Here is a 27,210-nt window from a genome sequence, read left to right as displayed (position 1 = left end):
AGCCCCTGTATCCACCTATATAAAAGGCAGGCTGTCCAGCGCTGGGGTAAAGAAATGGAAAGGGAGCCCTCCGTCCACACTTGAGGGGAGAATCAAGCCAGCTACGCCGTGGCTATGTTTTGCTGGTATAATCCGTCGGTTCTAGTGGGGGGGAAGGCCGGTCCATTATCAGACCTGGAGCTAGGCGTCCCTCGCTGTTAGCATAGTGAGATCAGAGCCCGCCCTCTCTCACACCTCACACGCTCTCACGCATCACTACGATGGCCTATCTTTGATTGTGTTTGGGTTTACATCCACTTTAATAGTGGATGTAAACCCAAATTTTTTTTTTTTTGCTGTCACAATGTAGAGTAAAATATTTCCTATCATCTGTGTCCAGTCTTGCCACAAAGAGCTAATCCAGCTCTGAGCAATCCCCTTTTCTTTTTTCAGTGAGATAAACAGACAAACAGGAGAAAACTTTTGTCCGTTCTTCCCCCTTGCGATAATGAATTGTCGACTCCCGGCAATACAGAGAAGTCATTGAAAGTCATTGATTAAAAAAAATGTGTGGGGGTCACCCCAAATTCAATTACCAGGCCCTTCAGGTCTGGTATGGATATTAAGGGGAACCCTGCGTCAAATAAAAAAAAATGATGTGGGGTCCCCAACAAAAATCCATACCAGACCCTTTATCCGAGCACGTAACCTGGTAGGCCGCAGGAAAAGAGGAGGGGACGAGAGAGCACCCCCCCTCCTGAACCGTACCAGGCCACATGTCCTCATGGGGAGGATGCTTTGGGGGTCTGTGACCTCTCAAAGCACCATGTCCTCATGTTGATGGGGACAAGGGCCTGTAGGATGGCAGTAGGAAGACCTTGGGTTCTCCCACTATCGCAGGGTCCAATATTCCATCCGACCCCAGATGATGACTGTTTAGTTGAAACGCGTTGGGTGGACCCATTCACACACATCGCTCTTGCACTTTGTGATATGCCTATGACGTTCTTCCAAATGTGAGTGTTAATTTTTTATCTTTTTACTAAATACTACCTTGTACGGTATCACACTATGTAGGTTTTTTTCCCATTACGCATGTTATGTGGTTGCCGTATCTCTGGCTCCAACAAGATTACATGTATTTTACACTTCCTGGTGTTTATTGGAATTTGCGGTGCCAACTGATATGTGGATTCAGGAGCAGCTGGATAAATCTTGCTGACTGATTATACAAGCCTGTTTTGACTTGGGTGGTATATACACCTCACCAAGTCAACACCATCTGGTAAGCCTCCTCCATATATCGGTGGTGGTGTCTCTAACCTTTCACAAAGTGGGTCATATCCATGTGGAATTTTTTTCTACACTTTTGGACTGTTTTTTGTATTTGGTCACAATAGAGGACTGCTTCATTCTGATTTATTTGTTCCATTATTTTTTTTTCACAGATCATACTTGGTGTCACTGAAATTAGGACACTTTTTTTTTACATTCAATATTCCATCCTGCCTTACAAAGTCTAAATTTGACGGTTTGGCTGTTGAGACCCACATTCTGAGAAAACGTGGTCCCATCCTATCCAATCTGGTTAATGCTAGGAAGCTGGCCTCTAGGCTCATCTACTACAGAATCTGAAAGGCAAATGTTTCCTGGTGTGAACCCAGAAGGTGGCATCCTAGGAAGTATGCCATTAATAGGATTATTGCCTTTCTTCAGTTGGTCTTAAATATGAAGTTGGCCTTGAGCACTATCAAGGGCCAAACCTCGACCTTGTCGGTATTCTTTCAAAAACCACTTGCCTTTGTTCAGGGAGCACTACGCCTGAATCCGCCGGTGAAGTCCCCTGTGTGCCCATGGGATTTGAATTTGGTATTGTCTGTTTTACAGAAATTACACTTTGAACCATTACACCATGCTTCTTTAACTCTTGACAAAGAAATTGTTTTTTTTCTCGTAGCCATATCCTTAGCAAGGAAGGTATCGGAGTTGGCGGCTCTTTCATGTAAAGAACCATATATGATTATTCATGATGACTGGGTGGTGCTGCGTCCTCACCCAAGGTGGTTTCAGGATTTCATCTGAATCAAGATAAAGTCCTACTGTCTTTTTATCCAGATCCGCAGTCTGCGGAAGAAGAGTCTGCACCCTCTAGATGTTGTAAGAGCGGTAAAAGTTTATCTGCAAGCTACAGCTCAAATACGGAAGACCAATTGTCTGTTTATTCTGCCACAGGGCTCAAGAAAGGGCCAGGCAGCGTCAAAATCTACTATTGCATGTTGGATTCGACAATCATTATTCAGAGCTATGGTTTAGAAAAGAAGATTCCTCCTTTTCAGGTGAAAGCGCACTCGACTAGATGGGTACTACTCATGGGCAGTGCATCACCAGGCCTCCATGGCTGTAAGGCTGCTACTTGGTCTTCGGTCCATACATTTACCAAGTTCTACCAGGTAGATGTGAGAGGGTACGAGGATGCTGCCTTAGGGTGTAGTGTACTGCAGGCAGCAGTATAGATCCTCTGGCCCAATGGCGGTCTTATTCTGATCTGTGTCTCCCTCCCCCAATTTTAGCATTGCTATGGGACATCTCATTAAGTAAATAAAGGCTCTATGTCCCGTGATGTATTCCCAAGAAAATATGATTTTTTAATACAGTGTACCTGTAAAATCCTTTTCTTGGGAATACATCACGGGACACAGAGCTCCCGCCCCTCTTCGAGTTAAACGTGGGATACTTATTGCTTTGCTACAAAACTGGGGTACTCTCCATTTGGGAGGGGTTATATAGGGGAGGAACGCAATTTTAATTGGGTTTACCAGTGTCCAATCACCTGTGGTGACTACATAACCCATTAAGTAATTAAAGGCTCTGTGTCCCGTGATGTATTCCCAAGAAAAGGATTTTACAGGTAAGCTGTATTAAAAAAATCCTATTTTTCTCAATACTATTACCCCACAAGGATTAAATACAGATTTGGATTTATTTGAAATAAAAAATTCAACATGTGGCGATATCTATACGTATGTATTTTGACAGACTGAAAAAAAGTGAAGGATCCCAATTGAAGTATGATGAGAACACCTGTCCTGGTTAACCATTTCTGTTATAGTGGAAAAAAATAATCAATGAAGGAATGTAATTGTACTTCGTAATTAACCACAGGATTGATTCCATATGTGATTTCTTTGTGAAAGTGTTTAAAACCTCATGAATTTATCTGAAATGCTAGATGTGCTTTTGATTTGATGAAGGGTGTAAGCTTGTGAGCCCGAAATGCAAATCTTCAAACATCTGATCATGTAATTTCATGAGAATTTTTTTAATAAATATTTTAAGTGCAGCAATCCATTGGACTTTTTCTTTTTTTTGTACTTTATATGTTTGTTTTTTTCCTTTTCTTTACATAAAACAGCATATGGAAAGGCACAGGGCAAATACTCTGCCAAAAACAAACATGAATACAATCCTCTTGACAAAAAAAATACATACATATTCGCTCTGGACCCTCCCATAAACTCCCTCACTAAATCTTCCCACTCTAACCCTTTTCTTAGTCATCACTCTCTCTCACAGAGAGACAAGTGATGCATCTGCCCTTTCCCAGCTCCCCCCCCCCCTCAAAAGACGAGAGAAAAAAAAGGAGAAAAAAAAAAGGAAAAAAAGATAAAAGAGGGGGAGAGAGAAGGGGAACCCCATCCTCTCCCTCACTTAAACCACAAATCATAACAGGAAAGTCGGTTTATCCTTCATATTATATTTTTTTTTAACAGAGAAGGTTTTTTATTAGACAATTCAGCATTACATCCAAATCAAGGTACAGAATACAATAATGCAAAGATGTACATCCAGAGTTTCCGTGGGCAGGCGGGACAAACCCGCCCGTGTATCAGTACAGGATCTAAACGCTATTCAGTTTCCAGTATAGGATATCAAACCGGATCCATCACCACTCCCAGCAGTTCACATAACCCATGGAATACACAACCCGTGGTGGCTCGGGGGCAGGGGGGACCCAGAAGGGGAGCTATCCAGGGGATGGGGACGAGGAAATAGAAGGAGGGAGGGGGCCAGAGAAGGAGAAGGGAAGGGAAACACCACGCCACCCTCCCACATCCCGGCTCAGGGTGTCAGGGGGGCAGGATCCGCACTCACGTCCGTCCAGGCGGACCATATCTTATCGTACTTTCCCGGACACTGCCTGCTTTCATAGGTCAGTCTATATAAGGGGAGCACCGCGGTGACCGACCGTTGCCAGGAGCCATGGGTGGGGGGATCCTCTGACTTCCACCTTAGCATAATCTCCCGTCTAGCATAATACAGGGAGAACGTTAAACACAGCTTACAGTACCTATCCCCCTCCACACCTTCCATGGAGCTTAACAATAAAAGTTTTGGATCAGCCTGAATGCTGATCTTGCAGACGTCACTGAGGGTGGAGGCCACAGCCGCCCAATAGGGTTGAAGATTGGGACAGGACCAGACCATATGCCAGAAGGTTCCAACTTCCTGTTTACATCTTGGGCAGTGGGGGTCCCTCTGGGGGTATGCCCGCGCCAGTCTTTGCGGGGTGTAGTAGGCCCTGTGTAGGAACTTCAGCTGCGCAAACCTGTCTCTAGCGGCTATCAAGGAAGGGATATATGTCGAGAGGGAGTCCTCCCACTCCTCCTCATCCAAAGACGGGATATCTACTTTCCATTTCTCCCAGGTCCTAGTGATTTTGGCATCGTGACCCACTGTGAGGTATAGATATAGTGAGGAAAGGGGGCGCCCCATCACGTCAGAGATCAAAAGGCGCTCCACTGAGTCCGACTCCAGGGTCGGAGGTTCAGGGAACTGGGCCTGAAAGGCATGTCTCAACTGCCAATACCGAAATTGGAAGGAGGCCGGGAGGGAATGCCCACCACGCAGCTCCCGAAACGTCCTAAGCCTACCATCCTGAACTATATGTCTAAGTTTAACAATCCCCCTTTTTGCCCAAAGGGACGGGTCCGGAATAGAATTAAAGTGGGGCAACATAGGGTTGCCCCACAGGGGGGTGTGTGGGGAAATATGATTCGGTTTCCGATACACTACTCTAGCCTCCTGCCAAACCTTCACAGTGGTGCACATAAGCGATGTCATGGAAGAGCTCGCTCTAAGACCCCTGAACGGAAGATTACTAAGGGCTGCATACGAGCCTAAGACGGCCGCCTCCAGTGTCACTGCCGGGTTTTGTTTGGGTTGGGAGAACCACCATCTCACCGTGACCAAGACTGCTGCCCAGTAGTAAATGCGGAAGTTCGGGAGCGCCAGTCCCCCACCAGACATAGGGAGGTATAGAATCTGTCTCGCCACCCTTGGTGGCCGTCCGGCCCACACAAAGGATAGCACCACGCTCTCCAGCCGTCGGAAAAAGGATCCAGGGAGGTGAGCAGGTGTGTTTCGGAAGAAATAAAGAAATTTCGGCAGAAAAATCATTTTCAGAAGGTTCACTCTGCCTACTGGGGTGAGGGGGAAGGATCGCCACACCGCGCATTTGGATATCAGTTGCGACATGAGGGGCTGTATATTAGTACTCACATAGTCCTCCGTTCTGCCCGTGATTTTAACACCCAGGTAAGTGAATTCGTCCACCCACCTGAGTGGAGTGCTCAACACGGGACGCAGCGACCCGGGGTGTAGCGGGAACAGGACAGATTTGTCCCAGTTGATACGTATCCCTGAATATCGACCAAATTGGTCAAACATCTCCAGGGCTGTTCGCAGTGAGGACGATGCATCGTCCAGGTAGAGCAGGGTGTCGTCTGCGTATAAGGACAGTTTCTCCTCAATCGGGCCCACCCGTATCCCTCGCACCCTCCCTTCCGCCCTGATCTGTACGGCCAACGGTTCCAGCGCAAGCGCGAACAGACCCGGCGAAAGCGGGCACCCTGCCGCGTGCCCCGATCCAGCGGAAAAGCCTCCGAGAGGCAGCCGTTTGTACGAATCCTGGCCACGGGGCCAGCATACAGCATGCGCACCCACCGCAAAAAACCCGGACCGAATCCGAAGCTCGAGAGGACCCCCCAGAGGTAGCCCCACTCGACGGAGTCGAAGGCCTTCTCCGCGTCGAGAGAGGCCACCACCGCAGTCGAACCCTCCGTCGCCCGATCAATGTGAGTAAGGAGTCGCCGGATGTTTATGTCCGTGCCTCTGCCCGGCATGAACCCCGTCTGGTCAGAGTGGACCAGAGCCGTTATAACCGTGTTTAGTCTAGTGGCTAAAACTTTGGCCAGTATCTTCGCGTCCACGTTTAGGAGGGAAATGGGACGATAGGAGGAGCAGAGCGTCGAATCCTTCCCGGGCTTGGGGATCACGACAATTATCGCCTCCCTCATGGTGTCGGGGAGTACCCCCGATTCCGCCGCCGCGGCAAACACGTCTTGCAGCCTAGGGGCCAGTTCCGCCGCATAGTGTTTGTAGTACTCCACAGGAATGCCATCAGGCCCCGGCGTCTTGCCAGATTGCATAGACTTCAGTGCCTGTAGGATCTCCGTGACCGTGATGGGGGTGTCTAGCTTGTCCCGATACTTAGGCGTGAGAACTGGTAGGTCAACATTAGTCAAATAGCGGGTCAGGTCGCTCTCCTCATAGTCCACTCTAGAACTATACAGGGCCCGGTAAAAATTAGCAAAACATAGGTTGATCTCCGCCGGCAGGCTTACAGTCAGGCCGGCTGAATTCTGGACCTGCGAAATACTTTGGCCCCCTGCCTGCTCTCTAGAGAGCCAGGCCAGGAGCCGTCCCGACCTCTCCCCCTGCTCGAATATCCTCTGAGATTGAGCCAACAGCTTTTTCTGGGTAAGTGCCGTTCGGAGGCGCATGACCTCCCTAGTCAGGGCCTGTAGGCGTGTGTAATTTTGGGGATTCCTGGTCCTAACAAAAATTGCCTCCTCATCTATCGCGTCCTTCTCTGCTCTGGTCAGGTCTGCCCTGCGCCCCCTGCGAACCTCAGCAATGATGGTCTGGTAGTGTCCCCGGGTCGCTGCCTTAAAGGCATCCCATATGGTCCCTGCCGCGGCCGAGCCGGCATTGGCCGCCCAGTAGCCGGCCAACTCCGTCCCATACCTCCCCTCAACATCAACATCCGAAACCCAGTATCGTGACAATCTCCACAGGCTAGGCATTGGGCCCACAGAGAGGTCCAGAGCCAGCTGCAAAGGCGCATGGTCCGAAATCCCTCTGGGCAGAATGCGAACATCCGTGACCCGTGGCAGAACAGGAGCTCCCGCATATACCAGATCGATGCGGGAGAACGTCCTGTGAGACGCCGAGTGGCACGTATAAGCTCTGGCTCGGGGGTTTCTCCACCTCCACACATCCGTGAGCCCATACGTATCCGCCCAGCTGGCCAGTCCAGGTCCGGCCTGTCCCACCGTGGACATCCTGTCCATGCCAGGATCAGGGACCAAATTAAAATCACCAAGAATAACAACGTTATCAGAAGTAAATTCAGCTATTTTAGTTGTCACCCGATTCAGAAGGGCCAAAGAGGCGGGGGGCGGTAAGTACAGCCCCACTAAGGTCCATATCAAGGAGTGAATCTTAGCATGCAGTATGACGTATCTACCGTCCGGGTCCAGGACTAGATCCAGCAGCTTAAATGGAAGGGATTTGAGAACCAGTACACTGACTCCTCTTGCAAAATTAGAGTACGTAGAGTGGTAGTGATGACCCACCCAGGGTTTTTTGAGAGAGAGAGTCCTACTCCCCACAAGGTGTGTTTCCAAGAGTATACAAATGTGAGGGTTGTGTGCTTTAAGGAACTGAAATACTAGCGACCTCTTGGTAGGAGAGTTAAGCCCCCTAGTATTCCAAGAGATAATATTAAGTGTGGACATAAGGATCGGGATCGCTAATTAGAGGAGGAGAAGTGGGCATAGGGCCTCCCGGATCTAGCCTCAGGACCCCGGACGTACAAATCTTACAATAGAGCAATGCCAAACCGTCTATTTTCTGAAAAGAAAGATGTTGCATAACAGTGAAACAGACAATGAGAACCATTCCCAACAAAAGAACAGCCCTTATAGGGCTAAATAACCCCCCCACCCCACCCACCCCCTCTGAAAACACGAACCATAAACCATCCCCAACATGGGAACCCACCCCTCCCCCCACCCAACCCAACCCCTTAAAACTGAGGCAGGTATCCATCCCAAAACCAAAAAAACAGCTCGCCGGCTGCAAAGGGGGGTCCTGTGCAAGAGCCGCTCCCAATCCCCCACAAGTTCAGCGGGTTCAAGGAGTGAGTTGCGCTATGTCCTCCTAGCTGTAGCATCCGCCGGGATATATCTCAGACCGTCGGGAGCAAAAAATAAAGATAAAAGTTCAAAAAGGCATATGCAAACGAAGGGTCCCTCCAGTAAGAAAGGGGAATAAGTAAACCATCTACTCGTAAGGATTGCAGGTCCGTCTGCCCAATCCTTGGATGACAGGAAGTCACAGCTGCAGAAGTCTCCTGGTTCTTCTAACCAGGGGCACCATCTTAGTGTCCCGCACGCGGGCAATCCCTGGGCACCCCGTAAAGGCAGCCACAGCATCAACGGGCGCAACAGTCGCTGTGGGTGTGCACCAAAACAGAGGAATAGTGTAGCGCTCGCCAGAGCGAGTCTAAGGACGGGGCCCAGAGCATGATACGGATCTTCAGTGTGTACTCACGGTTCAAGCTCTTGGATGATGATCACGAGGCAGGGATTCCAGCCAGGCAGAGGCGTCTCTCGGGGAAGTGAAGAAGCGGGTTGTCTCACCATCCTGGACTCTCAGGCGGGCCGGGAAGAGAACGCTGTAGCGGATGTTGCGAGCCCTCAATGCCGCCTTCACATGATCAAACGATTTCCTCAATTTCTGCGTTTCTATAGAGTAGTCAGGGAAGATCATTAATTTGTTGTTCTGGAACCTCAAGTCCCCCACCGCCCTAGAAGCACGGAGGACCTCATCTCTGTCCCGGAAGTTGAGGAGTTTGAGAATAAATGTGCGGGGCGGAGCTCCCGGAGGGCCAGGCCTGGGTGGGATCCTGTGAGCCCGTTCCACCGCATAGTGAGGGGACAGGCGTGCGTCAGGCAGAAGGTTGCGTATCATGTCTTCCACAAAGCACGTCGGATTGTTGCCCTCTGCACCTTCCGCCAGGCCAACTATGCGCAGGTTGTTGCGTCTGTTTCTGTTCTCTGCGTCTTCAGCTCTATACTCCAGGGCTTTGACCTTAGTTTGAAGCGAGTGAAGCGCCGCACTATGTTCCGCGACTACATCCTCTGCATTGCTGACTCTCTGTTCAGTCTCTGTCACCCTGGACCTGAGCTTGTCCATGTCCTGTTTGATAAGACCCACGTCCATTTGCACTGCCTCTATTTTAGCCGTGAGTGTGGATTGACACATGGCTATAGCCGCCATAACCTCTGCCAACCATGGGGGCCTCTCTCCCTCAGCCTCCATTGGGCCCGTCTGTGATGCCCTGTGCTGGCTGCGAGTGGTCCGAGGGGTAGCCAGGGGGTCCGGCGTCAGCCGGGGGGACTCTGGTAGAGGAGGGAACTTGTATACTTTCTCCTTACCGCCCTTTGAGCCCGACCGGCCGCGCCGCATTCAGGTGTCTCTGCGTCCGCGATTGAGGCCTCCAGATGCCCCGACTCCGTGCCCCGCGGTCCGAGCTGGGGTCCAACCCCAGGGATACGTTGGTGGTAGTCGTGGAGGAGGAAAGCAGAGTCCAGCTTGCAGTGCTCCCTGGCCCACCCAGCAGAAGTACCCCCCAGGTGTGGAGGCACCAAGTTCGTAGCTGCTAGTGAAGGGGGGGGTATCGGATCAGGGGGGAGGCAGAGACAACCAGCAGTCCTTCTGGGGAGCCCCCCAGTGAGCGCTCCGCCGTCAGAGCCGCCTGGTTATTGGGCGGGATCGTGGCCACCGGAGGTCTGGATGTCAAAATCGAGGCCGCAGCCTCACTCAGGCCTAGTTCAAGTCCCGTATGGAACGGCGGGAGCGGGCGGAGAGCACCCTCGCGGCGGCCCCCTGGGTCCGGATCGGCGACCAAGGATCTCTCTCGCCTGTGCGCCGGATGGGATCGCGGCCGCCGGGGGTCCGCGAGCGAAAATCGAGGCCGCGGCTTCTTTGCGGCCTAGTGCGGGTCCCGTGTGGAAGGCAGGAGCGGATGAGAAGCACACACCGCGGTGGTCCCCCGGAGCCGGATCAGTACCTCGGGATGTCTGGGCCCCCCGCCTGAGCAGGATGGGGATCTCTGGAGGCCCGGAGCAGGCCGGAGCTGCGCGCCACGCGTGAGAAGGCCGGGAGAAGACTGGACGGCTCACACCGCTGCAGAGCTGAAGAGGATGGATCCGCCGACCAGCTCTCTGAGTCCACAACACCGCAGGGTATCTCCGGGAGTCAGCAGAGCAGCAGTCTTGTGCCGATGGCTCGGATGCAAGAGCGGATACCGACGGAGCTAAGAAGTCAGCTTCTGCTCACAGCGCCATCTTGGACACGCCCCTTCATATTATATTTTACATTATAATTCCCTGCGCGTATCCGATTCTTCATTAATCAGGTTCAGTCATTAATCTTTTCCCCTCATCTGAATTTTTAAACAAATTCCAGCTCTTCCACGTTTCATTGTATTGTTTATTTTTACCCTTAGCTGAGAGAACTAGGTCTTCCATAGCTTCTATATCTCTAACTCTATTTATCCACTCTAAAACTGTTGGTGACGTAGTATCCCTCCACCGTAGGGGTATACCTGCTTTAGCTGCATTCACCAAATGGCACAGTACTGAGTTCCGATAAGTCTGAACTGGGATCTCAGATAGGTGAAGTAGGAAAAAAGCGGGATCATTGGGTATTTTTAACTCAGAATTTTTTTGCAAGATTCTCATAATTGACAACCAATAAACTCTTATTTTTTAACAAAACCAAAATATATGAATCAATGTCCCGCTTTCTTTTCCACATCTCCAACATCTGTCAGAATTTTCATTGCAGAATTTTTTGAGTCGTACTGGTGTATGGTACCACTGCATCAAGATTTTATAGTTTAATTCTTGAGTTCGTGTACAGATTGAAGAGTTTAGAGTCAAAAAGATAATCTGTTTACGTTGTAATGCAGAGAAGGTCCCATCTAGGTCCTTCTCCCATTTGTTAAGGCCTGGTATCTCCTGATCCTCCCTAAATGTATTTAATAGTCCATACATTTTAGAGATCCCTCGGGCTAGTGGTTCTAAATCATTACAGTACGACTCAAAGATTGTTAATGGACGATGAAAATTACTTCCCGGGCCTAATGATCTAAAAAAACGACTTAATTGCAACGCCTGCCAGATATTGACTTCAAAAGAACCTCCTATTTGTATTAATGTTTTAATCGATGGCCAGTTTTCTGACATAATAAAATGTGAGGCCTGATATACTCCTTTCTCTATTAATAACCGGAAAGATCCTCTTTCATTACCCGGACTAAAACTTGGGTTCCCCAATATGGGAAACAAAGGTGATCGCACTGTGGAAAAATTCCCGTTTTGACATATACGTGCAGTAATTTTTAGTGTTGTGCCAATTATAGGGTGATTTTTAAGAGGAGTCGGTAATACTGTATAGCACCAAGGTGCTCTACCTAAAGGAACTGTACTCCGCTGTTGTTCTATGTCAACCCACCTCTTAGATCTAATGGGCCAGATCCACAAAGAGGTGCCGTAACTTAACTATTCTGATTTAAGTTACACTGCCGCAAAATTTCTACCTAAGTGCCCGATCCACAAAGCACTTACCTAGAAATTTTCGGCTGTGTAACTTAAATCCGGCCGGCGCAAGGCGTTCCCAATTCAAATGGGGCGAGTCCCATTTAAATTAGGCGCGCTCCCGCGCCGGACGTACTGCGCATGCTCGTGACGTCATTTTCCCGACGGGCATAGCGCGAAATTCCGTTACGCCGTGTTTTGTGAATCGCGCCGGGTAAAAAAAGTTGCATCGGAAAAAAAAAAGATACGGCGGGAAAAAATAAATAAAAAAAAAATTCAAAAAATCAGCGTCGCTGCAAAGAAGGGTCTACTTTTACAAGGTGTAAACAGTTTACACTTTGTAAAAGCAGCCCTAATTTTACGATTGCAACGTAAGTATTTACGGAGATTTCACGAAGCTAAACCGCTTTGTGGATCTCCGTAAGTGCTCATTTGCATACGCGAAGCGGCATTTCGACTCGAAATGCCCCCAGCGGGGGATGCGGTACTGCATCCTAAGATCCGGCAGTGTAAGTCCCTTACACATGCCGGATCTTCTGCCTATCTTTGGGAAACTGATTCTGTGGATCAGTTCCAAAGATAGAAACAGGGATACGACGGCGTATCAGTAAATACGCCAGCGTATCCCTTTTGAGGATCTGGCCCAATATGTTTACACCAGTCCACTAATCTAGATAGATGTACTGCATAATAATACTTAAATATATCTGGGACCCCCATTCCACCAAGATTCTTAGGCATAGTCAACAGATCTCTTTTAATCCTAGGACGTTTCCCGGCCCAGATAAAATTCATAAATAAACTACGTATCTGACGCAAAAAAGTCACTGGAATCTTAATTGGTAGCGCCTGAAGTAAATACAAAATTTTCGGAAGAACGGACATTTTGATTATACCAATGCGGCCAAACCAAGAATGGGAACCAAGTCGCCATTTGTCAAGTAGGGCTCGTAATAGATTATACATTGGTAAAAAATTCATTTTAAAAATGTCCTTTTCTTTTGATGGAATATTTGTGCCCAAGTATCTAAGCATTGGACTCCATTTAAAACAAAAATTCACCCGAATGGAATCCCGGGAAAGAGGGGATAGTGACATGCTCATGGCCTCAGATTTAGTCTGATTTATTTTTAAATTAGAGAGAGTGCCATATTTCTCAATCTCACTCAGCAAAGTAGGGAGAGAAATATGAGGCTCGGTTACTGAAAAAAGCATATCATCCGCATAAGCAGAAACCTTGTGGATTCCTTCCCCAACCCTAATACCCCGTATATCCGGATTCAGGCGAATTCTGTTCAGCAATGGTTCCAAAGAGAGAACGAAGAGAAGGGGTGAGAGGGGGCAGACCTGGCCGAGTACCATTCGAGATGCTGAAGGGTTCAGAAAGGACCCATTTGCCTTTACAACCGCTTGAGGGTTTGTATAAACACTTTTAATCCAGCTAATCATTCGTTCTCCCATTCCTATTTGTTTCAGCATCTCAAATAAGAACCGCCAGTCTACCCTATCAAACGCCTTCTCCGCGTCTGTATTAAAAAATACACGCGGTATTTTTTTATCGTTTACCTGATTAATCAAATTAAGAACTTTTGTTGTATTATCTCTACCTTCTCTCGTGGGGACGAACCCTACTTGGTCTAAATCTATTATTTGGGGGATCCATGATTGCATTCTGGTTGCTAATATTTTCGTAAATATTTTTAAATCTGTGTTCAGTAACGAGATGGGTCTGTAACCTCCACAATCCGCCGGGTCCTTCCCCTCTTTTGGAATTAACGTAATATGTGCTTTTAGGGTATCCATAGGGAATGTGGAAGTCAGACCCACCGCATTAAAGACTTTTGTCATTTGTTTACTTAGCAACTCAGAAAATTCTCTGTAGTAACTTATAGTAAAGCCATCCGGACCAGGAGATTTTCCAGATTTGAATGATTTTAATATCTCAGTCACTTCTTTTACCGTAATAGGAGTGTCCAGACTATAACGGGCTGGTGAGGGTAATCTCGTCATACCTGTCGAGGTTAGATATTCTGCTATCCTGGACTGAGGGGAAGTAGGGTGAGGCAAATTATACAAAGTAGCATAATACTTCCCGAATGTCTGGGCAATATCTTTAGGTATCTGTTTTAAATGTCCCTCTTTATCTTTTATTTGTGATATATAAGTTGACCTATTCTTTTCTTTAATTTTCCCTGCTAACAATCTGCCACATTTATCTCCTATTTCATAATCTATTTGTTTCCCTCGTTGGATTAGGGCTTTTGCTTTAAACCGTAAGATCTCCGACAGTTGTCTTCTCAGATGTCCCAGCTCCCTACCTACTGATGCTGTCTGTATCTTTTTATGCTGTGTTTCTAAGGCCTGAATCTCATCTAATAATTCTTTGGTCTGTTTTTCCCTTTTCTTTTTCAAAATTGCTCCATGTTTGATTAAAATTCCTCTGATCACGGCCTTGTGTGCCTCCCAAATCATACCTGGGTCACTCTCAGGAATGTCGTTTATCTGAAAATATGCTATAATTTCTTTAGATACATCGTCTCTTACTTCAGGATTTTGAAGAAGGCTTTCATTCAATCGCCAGCATCCCTTACGTCGAGTGGCCAGGTTAGACAGGGAGAGACACAACGACAACGAAGTCCTCCAGGCATCTACCACTTGCATTTCATGCATTTTTTGTAGTATACTTCTTCGGACCCGACAGGGGACAGCTGAAGTTCCTGAGGAGGTGTCTATTCTAGGATCTAGGGGGATGTTGAAGTCCCCTCCCAGAATCAATCTCCCCTCTATAAAATCCCTTAATTCTGAAAGAATTTTTTTAACAAACTGGTCCTGCTGTTTATTTGGTACATAGATTGTTGCTAATGTTACCTTAATGTTTCCAATGCTTCCATTAAGGAAAATAAATCTCCCATTAGGGTCTACCCGTTTGTCCACTAAGCACCATGGCACTCGATTAGATATTAATATCGAGACCCCCTTAGATTTAGCCTGTTGATTTGGAGCATGATACACACAAGGGAAAAATCTATTTTGAAGAAGAGGGAGTCTACCTGCCTCAAAGTGTGTTTCCTGAACATAGGCTACATCTGTCCCGGATCTCCTCAAATCGTTCAGCAACATTTTCCTTTTCTCTGGGACATTAAGACCCTTAACATTCAAGGAGGTAATATTCACCTCTTCCATTTTTCAGACAACACTGACAACAACAACAACAACAACAACAACAACAAAAAAGAGGAGAAAAAAAATAAAAGGGGGGGAGAGCACCCCACCCAAACCTACCTATACGCCCCTTCCTAACCCCTTCTAATCCCTCCCTCCCTTCTAGGTCCAATCGGGCGCGCACCCAAAACTGAGCCACCTAACTGTGACTTCAGTGGGTAAAACCTAATTGGGGGGTTTTGGCACAAGATGACCGGGGGGCTCAGACCTAACCTCTTATCCACCCCGGCTCTGAGTTTACTACATTTACCATCTGTAGTCAATCTTCTAAACGTATATATCCACTTTATATTTAAGCCAAATCGCCTTATTACTTTTTATTTATATCCCAAAAAAAAAAAACAATGCTACCCTATCTCTCGTAGGATCCGGACAATCCACTAAAACTCTAACAAAACATATATCTATCTTCTAATCATTGCACATTCATGTTCCTCCGCTCTCTCCCTGGCGGTCACATCTTCCTTACTTCTTCTTCAATTCCCGAAAACAAATCTTTAACGTTTAAAGCAAAGATTCTCTATCAAAATATAAATTTTATTACGCAAATATAATATCTCATATGGCCCCCCATAAAGAGCGGGCCAAAATACCAGACGGTCTTTGAAATTAAATTTAAACTGGAAGTACCGCCAGAAGCGTGTTTTGATGTATAATAGCCAAAGTTAGGTAGAGGAACACAAATCTGCCCATCAGTAAGTCTATACAGTATCATTAAAATATCAATTGTCTGATCCCCTATAAACATAGCACACTTCCTTGATCAAAATATTATGCCCTACGTTCCCAAAAAAAAAAATAATAATAATAATAATAATTAAAAAAAAGGGGAGGGGGGGGCAAGAAACCACCAAAATAATATTAAGTTATCCTTCACCTAAATTCATCACCACTTAATATTACTGTTCCCTCCCTTTCTTTTCCCATTTCTCCCCTTTCCCTTCCCCTTTTTCTCTTCCCTTAACCCTTGCTTCTTCCCTCTAACCGCCCCTTAAACAACATCCTTAACGGACATTTTTTCACAAATAGAGGGATTGGGAAGGGACATATAAATCCAACTTTTATTTAAATGAAAAAAAAAATCGAAAAATCTCTCCTGAAAAAAAAGTTGGGACATGTTTTCTTTTTTTTTTTCAAAAAAGAAAAAGAAAAGGGGGGGGGCAGAAACCTCCAAGATAATATCCAGTTATCCTTCACCTAAATTCATCACCATATACTGTTCCCTCACTTTCTTTTCCCATTTCTTCCCTTTCCCTTCCCCCCTTTTCTCTTCCCTTAACTCTTCCTTCTTCCCTCTCACTGCCCCTTAAACAACATATAAATAGTCCTTAACGGACATTTTTTCACAAATAGAGGGATTGGGAAGGGACATATAAATCCAATTTTTATTTAAATGGTTAAAAAAAAAAAAAAACGGAAAATCCCTCCTGAAAAAAAGTTGGGACATATAAAATAGTTTTGTTTTTGTTTTTTGTTCTTCATATTCTCTATCTCACTTCAGATGGACCCAGGTATCTCCCCCCTTCTTTTTTCTGGGTTGGCGTTATTTTATCTATAGCCACATTTTTTATTCGTTTAGAAAAATTAGGAATATATTGTAGCCAGTCTGGCACTTCCACAGAATCTACTTCCAAAAAATTAAACAATTCTGGTAAGTCTGTGCGTTGTTTAAGAAGGAAGGATTGCTGATTTTTCTTAATTGTTAAAGAAAACGGGTATCCCCAGCGGTACGTCCCACCACATTTTTTAATACTATCTAATAGGGGGCGTAGTATTGCTCTCCACTGAAGGATAGCCCGTGAGAGATCAGGCATAATTTTTATTTGAGACCCCTCGTATCTTATCTCCCCCGCCTCCCACGATGCCCAGATAATAGCCTCTTTATCTGAATATCGGTGGTAACAGCAAATCACATCCCTAGGCCTATCTGCATTTACTGAGCGTGGACCCAGTGATCTGTGAACTCGTTCGAATTCAAATGTTTGGGATGGGGGAGTAACAATTATTTGAAGACAAATTGAATAAATAGTCTCTTGCAGTTTCTCTCTTTCAATCGTTTCTGGGATCCCCCTGAACCTCAAATTTTTTGCGTCGGCTACGGTCCTCAATTTCTTCCAGCTTTAACTGTATGTCATTACACGTCGGTGTATATTGTGTTTGTGTCTGCTCTAAATGTGTAAACCAATTTTCTAGGACACTCAACCGACTAATTCCTAATTTATCCGAAAGTGTTTTTATGTCTCCTCGTACTGCTTCCAAATCTCTCCGGTGTGTCTCCTCAACTCTGGCGACCAAAGCTTCCATATCTTCCTCCACTCTAGAGACAAATTGCTCCATATCAGCACGTGTTGGCAAAGTTTGTAAATCTGCCCTGGTTGGGAGAGCCAAAAGCAAAGTCCTGATATCAATCTCCTCATCTCCATGTTTCTGCTGTATTATATCTGGGCTCATATTTACCATTGAGCTTTGACTAGAACTAAAAGGAAACACAATCTTCTCCCCCCTCCATTAACCCACTGAATACTGTTAATGTCAATATATTTCTGTCCTGTGCAGTATCTGCAGTTTCAATGATCTCAGGCAATATCTCTATTGGTTTGGGGGTCTCTAGTGATAAATCTGTATATTGCAGTGTCTTTCCCTGTTTGCCAAGCCCCACCACCTCGTACCTCTCCTGTATCTCCTGTGTCATGCACAGAGTATCGTACCGCCCACAGCGCTCCTCCCAGCTCCCCGGATCTCACAGGCTCTGATGGCTCCGATGACACTGAAGATCCCTGCCCGCACCTGCACGGCGATGGCAGCAGCAGTGGCGGTGTCCTCTGTTGCAGAAGTTGCAGCGGCAGCGGCAGCGGCAGCCGCTGCGACTGTGCGGGTCAAAGGAAAAAACCTTTGGATCTCTGGCTGTTCCACGCCTCTCTGCACTCTGACACTGCGGGGTCCAGTCTCCCTTCTCCTCATTCCAGGAATCCAGCAAAGGTAACAGTAACGTTAAACGCAGCACTAAAAGCCGTCACACATCCACTTCATTAAGTCCCATTAAAGTCCTGTTGATGGTTATGGCTTTTGTTTTTTAATTGTGACCGGTATGCAGAGTATGAAAGATATGTGAGTTGTACGAGGTATGCACTGCAGAACACACTGAATATGCAGAGTATACAGAGTATTCACAGTATACAATGAATGCAATGAATGCTTCTGCACAAACCCTCCATCCACCAGCCAGCAAGTCTCTCATCAGTCTTCTCATCAATCAGTCAGTGTCATCAACTTCTCCAGTTTAGCCAGGTGGTTTAGGGAGAGGTCTGAGCGTGTGTTACTCTACTACTCCTTCATCTTGCAACCACACCCCCAGGGTGACCACCATTGGACTTTTTCTATATTTGGTCGGTGGGAAGATTAGATTGCATTACAGACCGGGTGCTGCATTCCTCAACTATAGTGAAAATGTAATATATATATGTATATACACACACATATAAAATACACATACACACATTAAAGCGGATGTGCCACTAAAAAAAATATTAAAAGCCAGCAGCTACAAATACTGCAGCTGCTGACTTTTAATATTGGGACACTTACCTGTCCTGGAGTCCAGCGCCGTCCGCAGCAGATGACGAGCGATCGCTCATCACTCTGCTGCTCCCCCCGCCATCCTCAGTGAGGGAACCAGGAAGTGAAGCGCTCTGGCTTCACTACCCGGTTCCCTACAGGACATGCGCGAGTTGCGCTGCACCGCTGATTGGCTCCCGCTGTGCTCTGGGAGCCGAGTGTTCCCAGAGCACAACGGGGGGAGGACGGGAGGTGACGCTCTGCCCGCAGTAAACCCGAAACTGTGTGGCCGGAAGTGGGTGCAAATACCTGTCTTTAGACAGTTATCTGCACCCCCCTCCCCCTGAAAGGTGTCAAATGTGATACCGGAGGGGGGAGGGTTCCGATCAGCGTGAGTTCCACTTTAGGGTGGAGCTCCACTTTAATAAATATATGCACGTGTGTATTGGGGGTTCTGAGTAATTTTCCAGCAAAAAAAATGATAATTATTATTACATGTAGGAGAGGAATGCCAGAATCTGGCCCGGTATGGAAGTAGTTAAAGACTTCTCCACCCTCACGTACACTCAAAATAAACCTATGTTTTGAGGGTGCCTATGCACCACAGCAGTGAGTGCACTACAGGTTACATATCACTCATACTTGCCAACAGTCCAGATTCACAGGAAAACTGTCTTTGTCCCGGTGGCCGTGATAAGTCGCCCGCCGCCGCCATTTTTGTGAAGAGTGGCTCTCCTTGAGGCCAAGGCATGGAAGAAACAAGAGGCGGAGCCCCGGTTGTGGGTCAGCATACAGCAGCATGAAGGTCTCAGAATCTAGCGGCAAGCTGCATCTGGTGACAAGTGAGCAGTGGACATCTTTTTACACCCACCCAAGTCTTGTATTTAACACTTATTTTTAGCACTAAACTGAGCTTATATAGTGAAATACTGGATTTTCAAGTCTGTCACACTCTTTTCATGTTGAATTTTAAAAGCAGTGGTGTTCTGTCAGATTAACAAACCTGTGGGATCTGCAGGATTTCCGCTGCTTTTAAAATTCAACATCAAAAGAGTGTAACAAACTTCTAAATACTGTTTTGCACTATATAAGCTGAGTTTACTGTTAAAAATAAGTGTGGAATGCAAGACTTGGAAGGGTGTAAAAGGTGTCCGCTGCTGCCTTCTGACTGCAGGCTCAGTATGGCTGAGTGCGGGGTGTAGCAAGATGGCTATCGGTCAATGAATTTGACATGCAGTGTCAGCGATGATGCACCGTGCATGCGCAGATGATGCAGTATGCATGCGCAGTGCGTGTGATCTTCTGCAACAGCCAATTCCACGACACAGGAAGTGACGTGGTTCAATATTCTGCCGGGTTTGAAATTGTGTCAGAACACAGGCTGTCTGGATTTTATTTCTTTTTTGACAGCTGTGAGCAGAGAACTCTACATAGAATCGGGAAAATTATTTGTTAAGATCCCGATCTGATTCTTTAACAATTAATCATGCAGCTCTAATGCCAACCCGGTGCTGGGGAGAGCCTCAGATGGACGACGAGGCCATGAAGAGGTAAGGAGAAGGATGGATCCTACAAAATGTGTGTGTGTGTGTGTGTGTGTGGGGTGGAATAGAGAGGGAGTGTAAGTAGTGCAGGAAGTAGGAATCAGGTAGGTCAGTGTAGGGGCCAGGTAGCTCAGTGTATTGGTCAGGTACAATGACTTGAAGAAGTATTCTCCACATTTTGTCATGTTACAACCAAAATGTAAATTTATTTATTGGAATTTTATGTGATAGATCAACACAAAGTGGCACATAATTGTGAAGTGAAAGGAAAATGAGAAATTGTTTTAAAAAATTTTTATAAATAAAATACGTGAAAAGTGTGGTGTGCATTTTTATTCAGCCCCCCGAGTCAATACTTTGTAGGAACACCTTTCGCTGCAAAAACAGCTGCAAGTCTTTAAGTGGATGTCTCTACCAGCTTTGAACATCTAGGAGAGTGACATTTTTGCCCATTCTTCTATGAAAAATAGCTCAAGCTCTGTCAGTTTGAATGGGTCTGTCAACAGAAATTTTCAAGTCTTGCCAGAGATTCTCAATTGGATTTAGGTCTGGACATTGACTAGGCTATTCTAACACATGAATATGTTTTGATCTAAACCATTTAGATCATGTTTAGGGTCATTGTCCTGCTGGAAGGTGAACCTCCGCCCCAGTCTCAAGTCTTTTAAGACTGTCCTGTATTTAGCTCCATCCATCTTCCCATCAACTCTGACCAGCTTCCCTGTCCCTGCTGAAGAAAAGCATCCCCCCACAACATGATGCTGCCACCACCATGTTTCACGGTGGGGATGGTGTGTTCAAGGTGATGTGGAGTGCACGACTAATAGTTGTCCTGTGGACAGATTCTCATCCAAAGTTAACATGGGCCTCTTGGCTGCTCCTCCGATTAATGTCCTGTCAGTTTAAGTGGACGGTCATGTCTTGGTAGGTTCGAAGTTGAGCCATGCTCTTCATTTTCGGATGATGGATTGAGAAGTTTTCTGTGAGATTATCAAAGTTTGGGATATTTTTTTTTATTACCTCACCCTCCTTTAAACCTAACCCCGCTTTAAAACCTTTTCTGACATTTGTTGCTTACAAGTCATTATTTTCTGCTAGAAAATTACTTGGAACACCCAAACATGATATATATATTTTTTTTAACAGAGACCCTAAAGAATAAAATGGCAGTTGTTGCAATATTTTATGTCACACTGTATTTTTAAATGCTCTTTAATAAATAAAAAAAAAACTAAACAGTAAAGTTGGTCCAATTTTTTGTGTAGAATGTGAAAGAAGATGTTATACCGCGAGAATCGTGAGAAAATAGTGATCTTTATTCCAAGCAAAAAAAAAAAACGTGATTCTCATTTTAGCCAAAATTGTGCAGTCACACATGCATGTCACACTTTTCAGATACCGTAATTATTTGTAAAATAAAAATAAAAAAAATTTTTCCTTCCATTTCACAATTATGTGCAACTGTGTGTTGGTCCATCACATAAAATCCCAATAAAATACATTTACGTTTTTGGTTGTGACATTTCAAAGGGAATGAATACTTTGTCAAGGCCCTGTGTATAAATAAAGAAATGATATATTATATATATATACACACACACACAAACAAACACAAGCAGTGGATATAACAACAAGTCTGCACTCCCTGTTAATATGTCAGATTTCAGAACTTTTTTCACCTTTTATGTGACCTATAAACTGTACAACTCAATTGAAAAACAAGTAGAAAAATAAATTACTAAAAAATAATGTGGTTGCATAAGTATGCACCCCCTCTTATAACTCTGTTCATAATTTAAAAGTCACATTCAAAACCATGTTAAATAGGAGTCAGTACACACTTGCTAATGTTTTAAAGTGCCTCTGATTAAATCCAAAAAAAGTTCAACTGTTCTAGTAGGACTTTCCTGACATTTTCTTAGGCGCATCCTACAGCAAAAGCCATGGTCCGCAGAGAGCTTCCAAAGCATCAGAGGGATCTCATTGTTAGAAGGTATCAGTCAGGAGAAGGGTACAAAAGAATTTCCAAGGCATGGAACACAGTGAAGACAGTCATCATCAAGTGGAGAAAATATGGCACAACAAGAGTTACCAAACAAGAACTGGACTTCCCTCCAAAATGTATGAAAAAACAACCTACAGCAACATTAAAAAAAAGCTGCAGAAATATCTGCCAAGTACTGTACTGGCTGTGTGGTACATGTGACAACAATCTCCTGTATTATTCATATGTCTGGACTATGGGGTAGAGTGGCGAATCCAGTCACCACATCTAAGGATCGGCATGTAAAAATGTATTGCAGTTTTGGGTTTAATACAACTTTAACACAAGTCTGACTGACAGCTGAAGATTTTTATTCCACAAGGAGCTGCCTGACTGTTATGGAGAGGAGAAACAGTTCACGCTGCTGATTCCTTGTGGAGAATTTAAAGGGATAAAAAGTAGGAATGAGTTTAGTTTAGTGCAGACATTGACATTAGCTGTAATTGCAGGGCCAATGAGCTGTGGGTGGGATTCCCCTCCATGCAGCTGCATATATACCAAAACAGGGGTGGCCATGACATCAGTGACCTATGTAAAGTTTGGGGAACCAGCTACATTGCAGGACACAGGCTTTTAAATCAAAACTGAGGTTTATTAAACTGAAATAGCTTCATAACAGCAAAACAAAAGAAATAACAGTCTCACCGACTTGTAGAGCTTAGATCTGCTATCGCAGTTAAACAGTCCTTGCAGGTAAGTTCCCAAGTAGCAGGCTTCCAGGCAGGACACTTCCAAGTGCTTTCACAGCTTTCACAGCTTTTCCATGTCCACCATTCACCATGCACAGTCTCCACTATACTCCTTCACTCTCCTACCACTTCCTGTCTTGCTTTAAACCACTTCCTTAGACAGGTGTGTTAACACGTTCTGTTCCCTTAAAAGGACCACAGTCCAAACAGAGGGGAAATATAACATCTTTCCAGGACCCAGCCACGGTGTCCTGTACACCTAATATGGCCACATGGACTGAGCACACTCAAGCCCATGACTAGAAGGGAAAGTTCCCATTCAGCTTCACTGAAAGAATTGTTAATATAAAATTGCTTTGGCTGGATTAAAACCCGGACCACACAGGGGCGACTTGTCAGGCGACTTAGCCGCCTGACAAGTCACGCTCCATTCTGTACAATGGAACCATTCTAATAGTAGCAACTCAAGTCACTCCGACTTAGAAAAGGGTCCATGTACTACTTTGGAGCGGCTTGCATGGACTTCTATACAGAAGTCTTTTTGCAAGTCACACTGTACGGAGTGGCTTCAAAGTCGTCCAACTTTGAAGCCGCCCCTGTGAGAACTGGCTCTTAGGCTTTAATGAATTTTGTCCATGTGCAGGTGAACCTTTTTCTTAATTTTAGCCTTCTTCATTTTTTTTTTTAATTACATCACTAAGGCCCCTTTTACACGATCGGCATGCTCAAATCCACCTGTCCATTTTTCAGGCCGATCCGTGCGTCCATAAATATAGTTTTAAAACCATCAGACGGTCTTGACTTGTATAGGATTCAGCACATAGTTGGCAAAATGTATTCAAAGTATATGGATATATGATAATATTGGAATGAGCGACTATATAATACAAATTGTTGATATATTTTAGAACTCTACGCGGGTCATGTCCACTCATCAGGAGTAAGATGTCAAAATATAAAAAAAAAAATGTAAATGGTCAAGAGGATATATGGTGAAACTAATTTCCTAAGTTTGAGCAAGGAAAAAAAAAAGAAACACATGATCTAGTACTTACATGTCAACTCAAACATTGGCCAAGCTTCTAGGAGGGCAAAGGGGGAAGTCAGGTACGATGTCTGGCCCAGGGCTGAGGCAGGAGCAGCCCATATAGACCAAGGGAACAGCCAAGGGGAGGGCCAGAATTTCCAAATGATGTTCCATGCAGTATGAAAAATTGGTGAACACATCTGACCCATACCAATCTAGAAAAAAATATTATTACATGTGTCCAATGTGTTCACCAATTTTTCACACCACATGGAACTTTTGGAAATCATGGCCCTCCCCTTGGCTGTTCCCTATGTCTATTTGGGCTGCTACTGCCTCAGCCCTGGGCCAGACACCATGCCTGGACTTCCCCTTTTTCCTCCTAAAAGCTGGGCCAATGTTTGAGTGGACATGTAAGTACTAGATCATGTGTCCCTTTTAGACCCCCCTTTTTTTCCTCGATCAAAATTTAGGAAATTTATGACATACAGTACAGACCAAAAGTTTGGACACACCTTCTCAATCAAAGAGTTTTCTTTATTTTCATGACTACTGTAGAATCACACTGAAGGCATCAAAACTATGAATTAACACATGTGGAATTATACATAACAAAAAAGTGTGAAACAACTGAAAATATATTTCATATTCTAGGTTCTTCAAAGTAGCCACCTTTTGCAGCAGACACATCTCTAGAACTGTTAAGAGGAGACTGTGTGAATCAGGCCCTTATGGTAGAATATCTGCTAGGAAACCACTGCTAAAGAAAGGCAACAAAGAGAAGAGACTTGTTTGGGCTAAAGAACACAAGGAATGGACATTAGACTGTGCTTTGGTCTGATGAGTCCAAACTTCAGATCTTTGGTTCCAACCCCCGTGTCTTTGTGCGACGCAGAAAAGGTGAACGGATGGACTCTACATGCCTGGTTCCCACCTTGAAGCATGGAGGAGGAGGTGTGATGGTGTGGGGGTGCTTTGCTGGTGACACTGTTGGGGATTTAATCAAATCTGAAGGCATACTAAACCAGCATGGCTACCACAGCATCTTGCAGCGGCATGCTATTCCATCCGGTTTGCGTTTAGTTGGACCATCATTTATTTTTCAACAGGACAATGAGCCCAAACACACCTCCAGGCTGTGTAAGGGCTATTTGACCAAGAAGGAGAGTGATGGGGTGCTGCGCCAGGTGACTACCTCTTGAAGCTCATCAAGAGAATGCCAAGAGTGTGCCAAGCATTAATCAAAGCAAAAGGTGGCTACTTTGAAGAACCTAGAATATTAAATATATTTTATTTATTTTTATATTTAGTTTTGATGCCTTCAGTGTGAATCTACAATTTTCATAGTCATGAAAATAAAGAAAACTCTTTAAATGAGAAGGTGTGTCCAAACTTTTGGTCTGTACTGTATATCCTATTGACCATTTACATATTTAAGATATTTTGACATCTTACTCCTGATGAGTGGACACAAGCCACGAAACATGCCACAATATCAACACAGTCTGATTTCAGCAATTCTCAATTTTTATTATATAGTCGCTCATGCCAATATTATCATGCAGGGTGGATTTGATTTAAATCAAGTTGATTTAAATCAGTAGTGAAAAGGCTTAATTTAAATCCTGTTTTTTAAACAGCAACTGTGATCTCTGTCCCCCTGTTGAGTAAGTGCACCAACACTACACTGACACCAGTACACATAGGTACACTTTTCACCCCTTGATCACTCCCCAGTTAAAGGGGTTGTAAAGGTACAATGTTTTTCCCTAAATAGCTTCCTTTACCTTAATGCAGTCCTCCTTCACTTATTTCTTCTGAGAAAGCCTCACTTCCTGTTCTGTCTGTAACTCCACACAGTAATGGGAGGCTTTCTCCCTGGTGTTGAGTGTCGTGCTCGCCCCCTCCCTTGGACTACAGGAGAGTCAGGACGCTCTCTACGTTGCAGATAGAGTAAGAAGCTGTGTGTTAGTGGGTGTCCCGACTCTCCTGTAGTTCAAGGGAGGGGGCGAGCACGACACTCCACACCAGGGAGAAAGCCTCCCATTACTGTGTGGAGTTACAGACAGAAGAACAGTAAGTGAGGATTTCACAGAAGAAATATGGACATTTAAAAGCAAAATCAAAGGATGAGGTAAGTGAAGGAGGACTGCACTGAGGGAAAGGAAGCTATTTAGGAAAAAAATAAAAATGTACCTTTACAACCCCTTTAACCATGGCTTGACAAATCTGCTTAGAATCTAGGAGCCGGCTAAAAAAGTTAGGAGTCAGGAACGTGCCCTGTCCTGCCGAGCTTGCACGCAGAAGCGAGCACATACGTGAGTAGCGCCCGCATATGAAAGCGGTGTTCAAACCACACGTGGCGCGAGAGCAATAATTCTAGCCCTAGACCTCCTCCAACTCAAAAAATGCAACCTGTAGAATTTTTTAAAATGTCGCCTATGGAGATTTTAAAGGGTAAAAGTTTGTCGCCATTCCACGAGCGGATGCAGTTTTGAAGCGTGACATGTTGGTTATCAATTTACTCTGCGTACCATTATCTTTCACAATATAAAAAAAAAAATTGGGCTAACTTTACCGGTGTCTTATTTTTTTATTAAAAAAAAATTAAAAATGTATTTTTTTCCAATAAATTGCGCTTGTAAGACCGCTACACAAATACGGTGTGACAAAGTATTGCAACGATCGCCATTTTATTCTCTAGGGCAGGGGTGGCAAACTCAAATGCATCGGGGGCCGCATTAGAAGTATGGTTGCCCTCAAAGGGCCGGTTGTATCTGTAAGACTATGGGGCAGATCTACATAGAAATAGATGGGCGCAACGTATGTGAGATACGCTACGCCGCTGTAACTTACTTTTGGCCGGTTCGAATCCCCAAAGAATTTGCGCCGTAAGTTACGGCGGCGTAGTCTATCTCTGGCGGTGGAATTCAAATTGGCGATTAGGGGGAGTGTTTCATTTAAATGAAGCGTGTCCCCGCGCCGAATGAACTGCGCATGCTCCGTTTCTAAATTTCCCGCCGTGCATTGCGCTAAATGACGTCGCAACTATGTCATTTTTTTTAACTTAGACGTGAATTACGTCCATCCTGATTCACGGACGACTTACGCAAAAAAAAATTCTAAATAAACGTGGGAACGACGGCCATACTTAACATGGCAGGTCTAACTATACACGACGAAATACCAGCTTTAACTATATGCCGGAAAAAGCCGACTAGAGACGCTGTAAAAAAATGCGCCAGCCGCTCGTACGTTCGTGGATCGTCGGAAATAGCTAATTTGCATACCCGACGCGGAAAACAACGTGAACGCCACCCAGCGGACGCCGAAGTATTGCATCTTAGATCCGAAAGCGTACGAGGACGTACACCTGTCGGATCTAACCCAGATGCCATCGTATCTTGGTTTGAGGATTCAA

General features: G+C 45.2%; 1 protein-coding gene across 5 annotated transcripts in view; it reads right to left on the bottom strand.

Annotated features, from left to right (window-relative positions):
* Nucleotides 1-27,210, bottom strand: part of PLEKHA6 (pleckstrin homology domain containing A6) — a 1,721,986-nt gene that overhangs the window by 1,549,681 nt on the left and 145,095 nt on the right. The window contains exon 1 of one of the 5 annotated variants that reach the window (XM_040339538.1): nucleotides 14,253-15,015. The exons of 1 other annotated variant lie outside the window; for it this stretch is intronic. In XM_040339538.1, coding sequence (XP_040195472.1) covers nucleotides 14,253-14,278 — 26 coding nt within the window. In that variant the 5' untranslated portion in view covers nucleotides 14,279-15,015. Of the gene's footprint in view, nucleotides 1-14,252; nucleotides 15,016-27,210 lie in introns of those variants that run through there. 3 more of the 5 variants (XM_040339541.1, XM_040339542.1, XM_040339540.1) reach the window with 3 other exon arrangements.

The sequence above is a fragment of the Rana temporaria genome, chromosome 2, assembly GCF_905171775.1.
Source record: "Rana temporaria chromosome 2, aRanTem1.1, whole genome shotgun sequence".
NCBI lineage: Eukaryota > Metazoa > Chordata > Amphibia > Anura > Ranidae > Rana > Rana temporaria.
The sequence above is the reverse complement of the archived record's forward strand: the minus strand, read 5'-3'. Positions and strand labels throughout refer to the sequence as shown.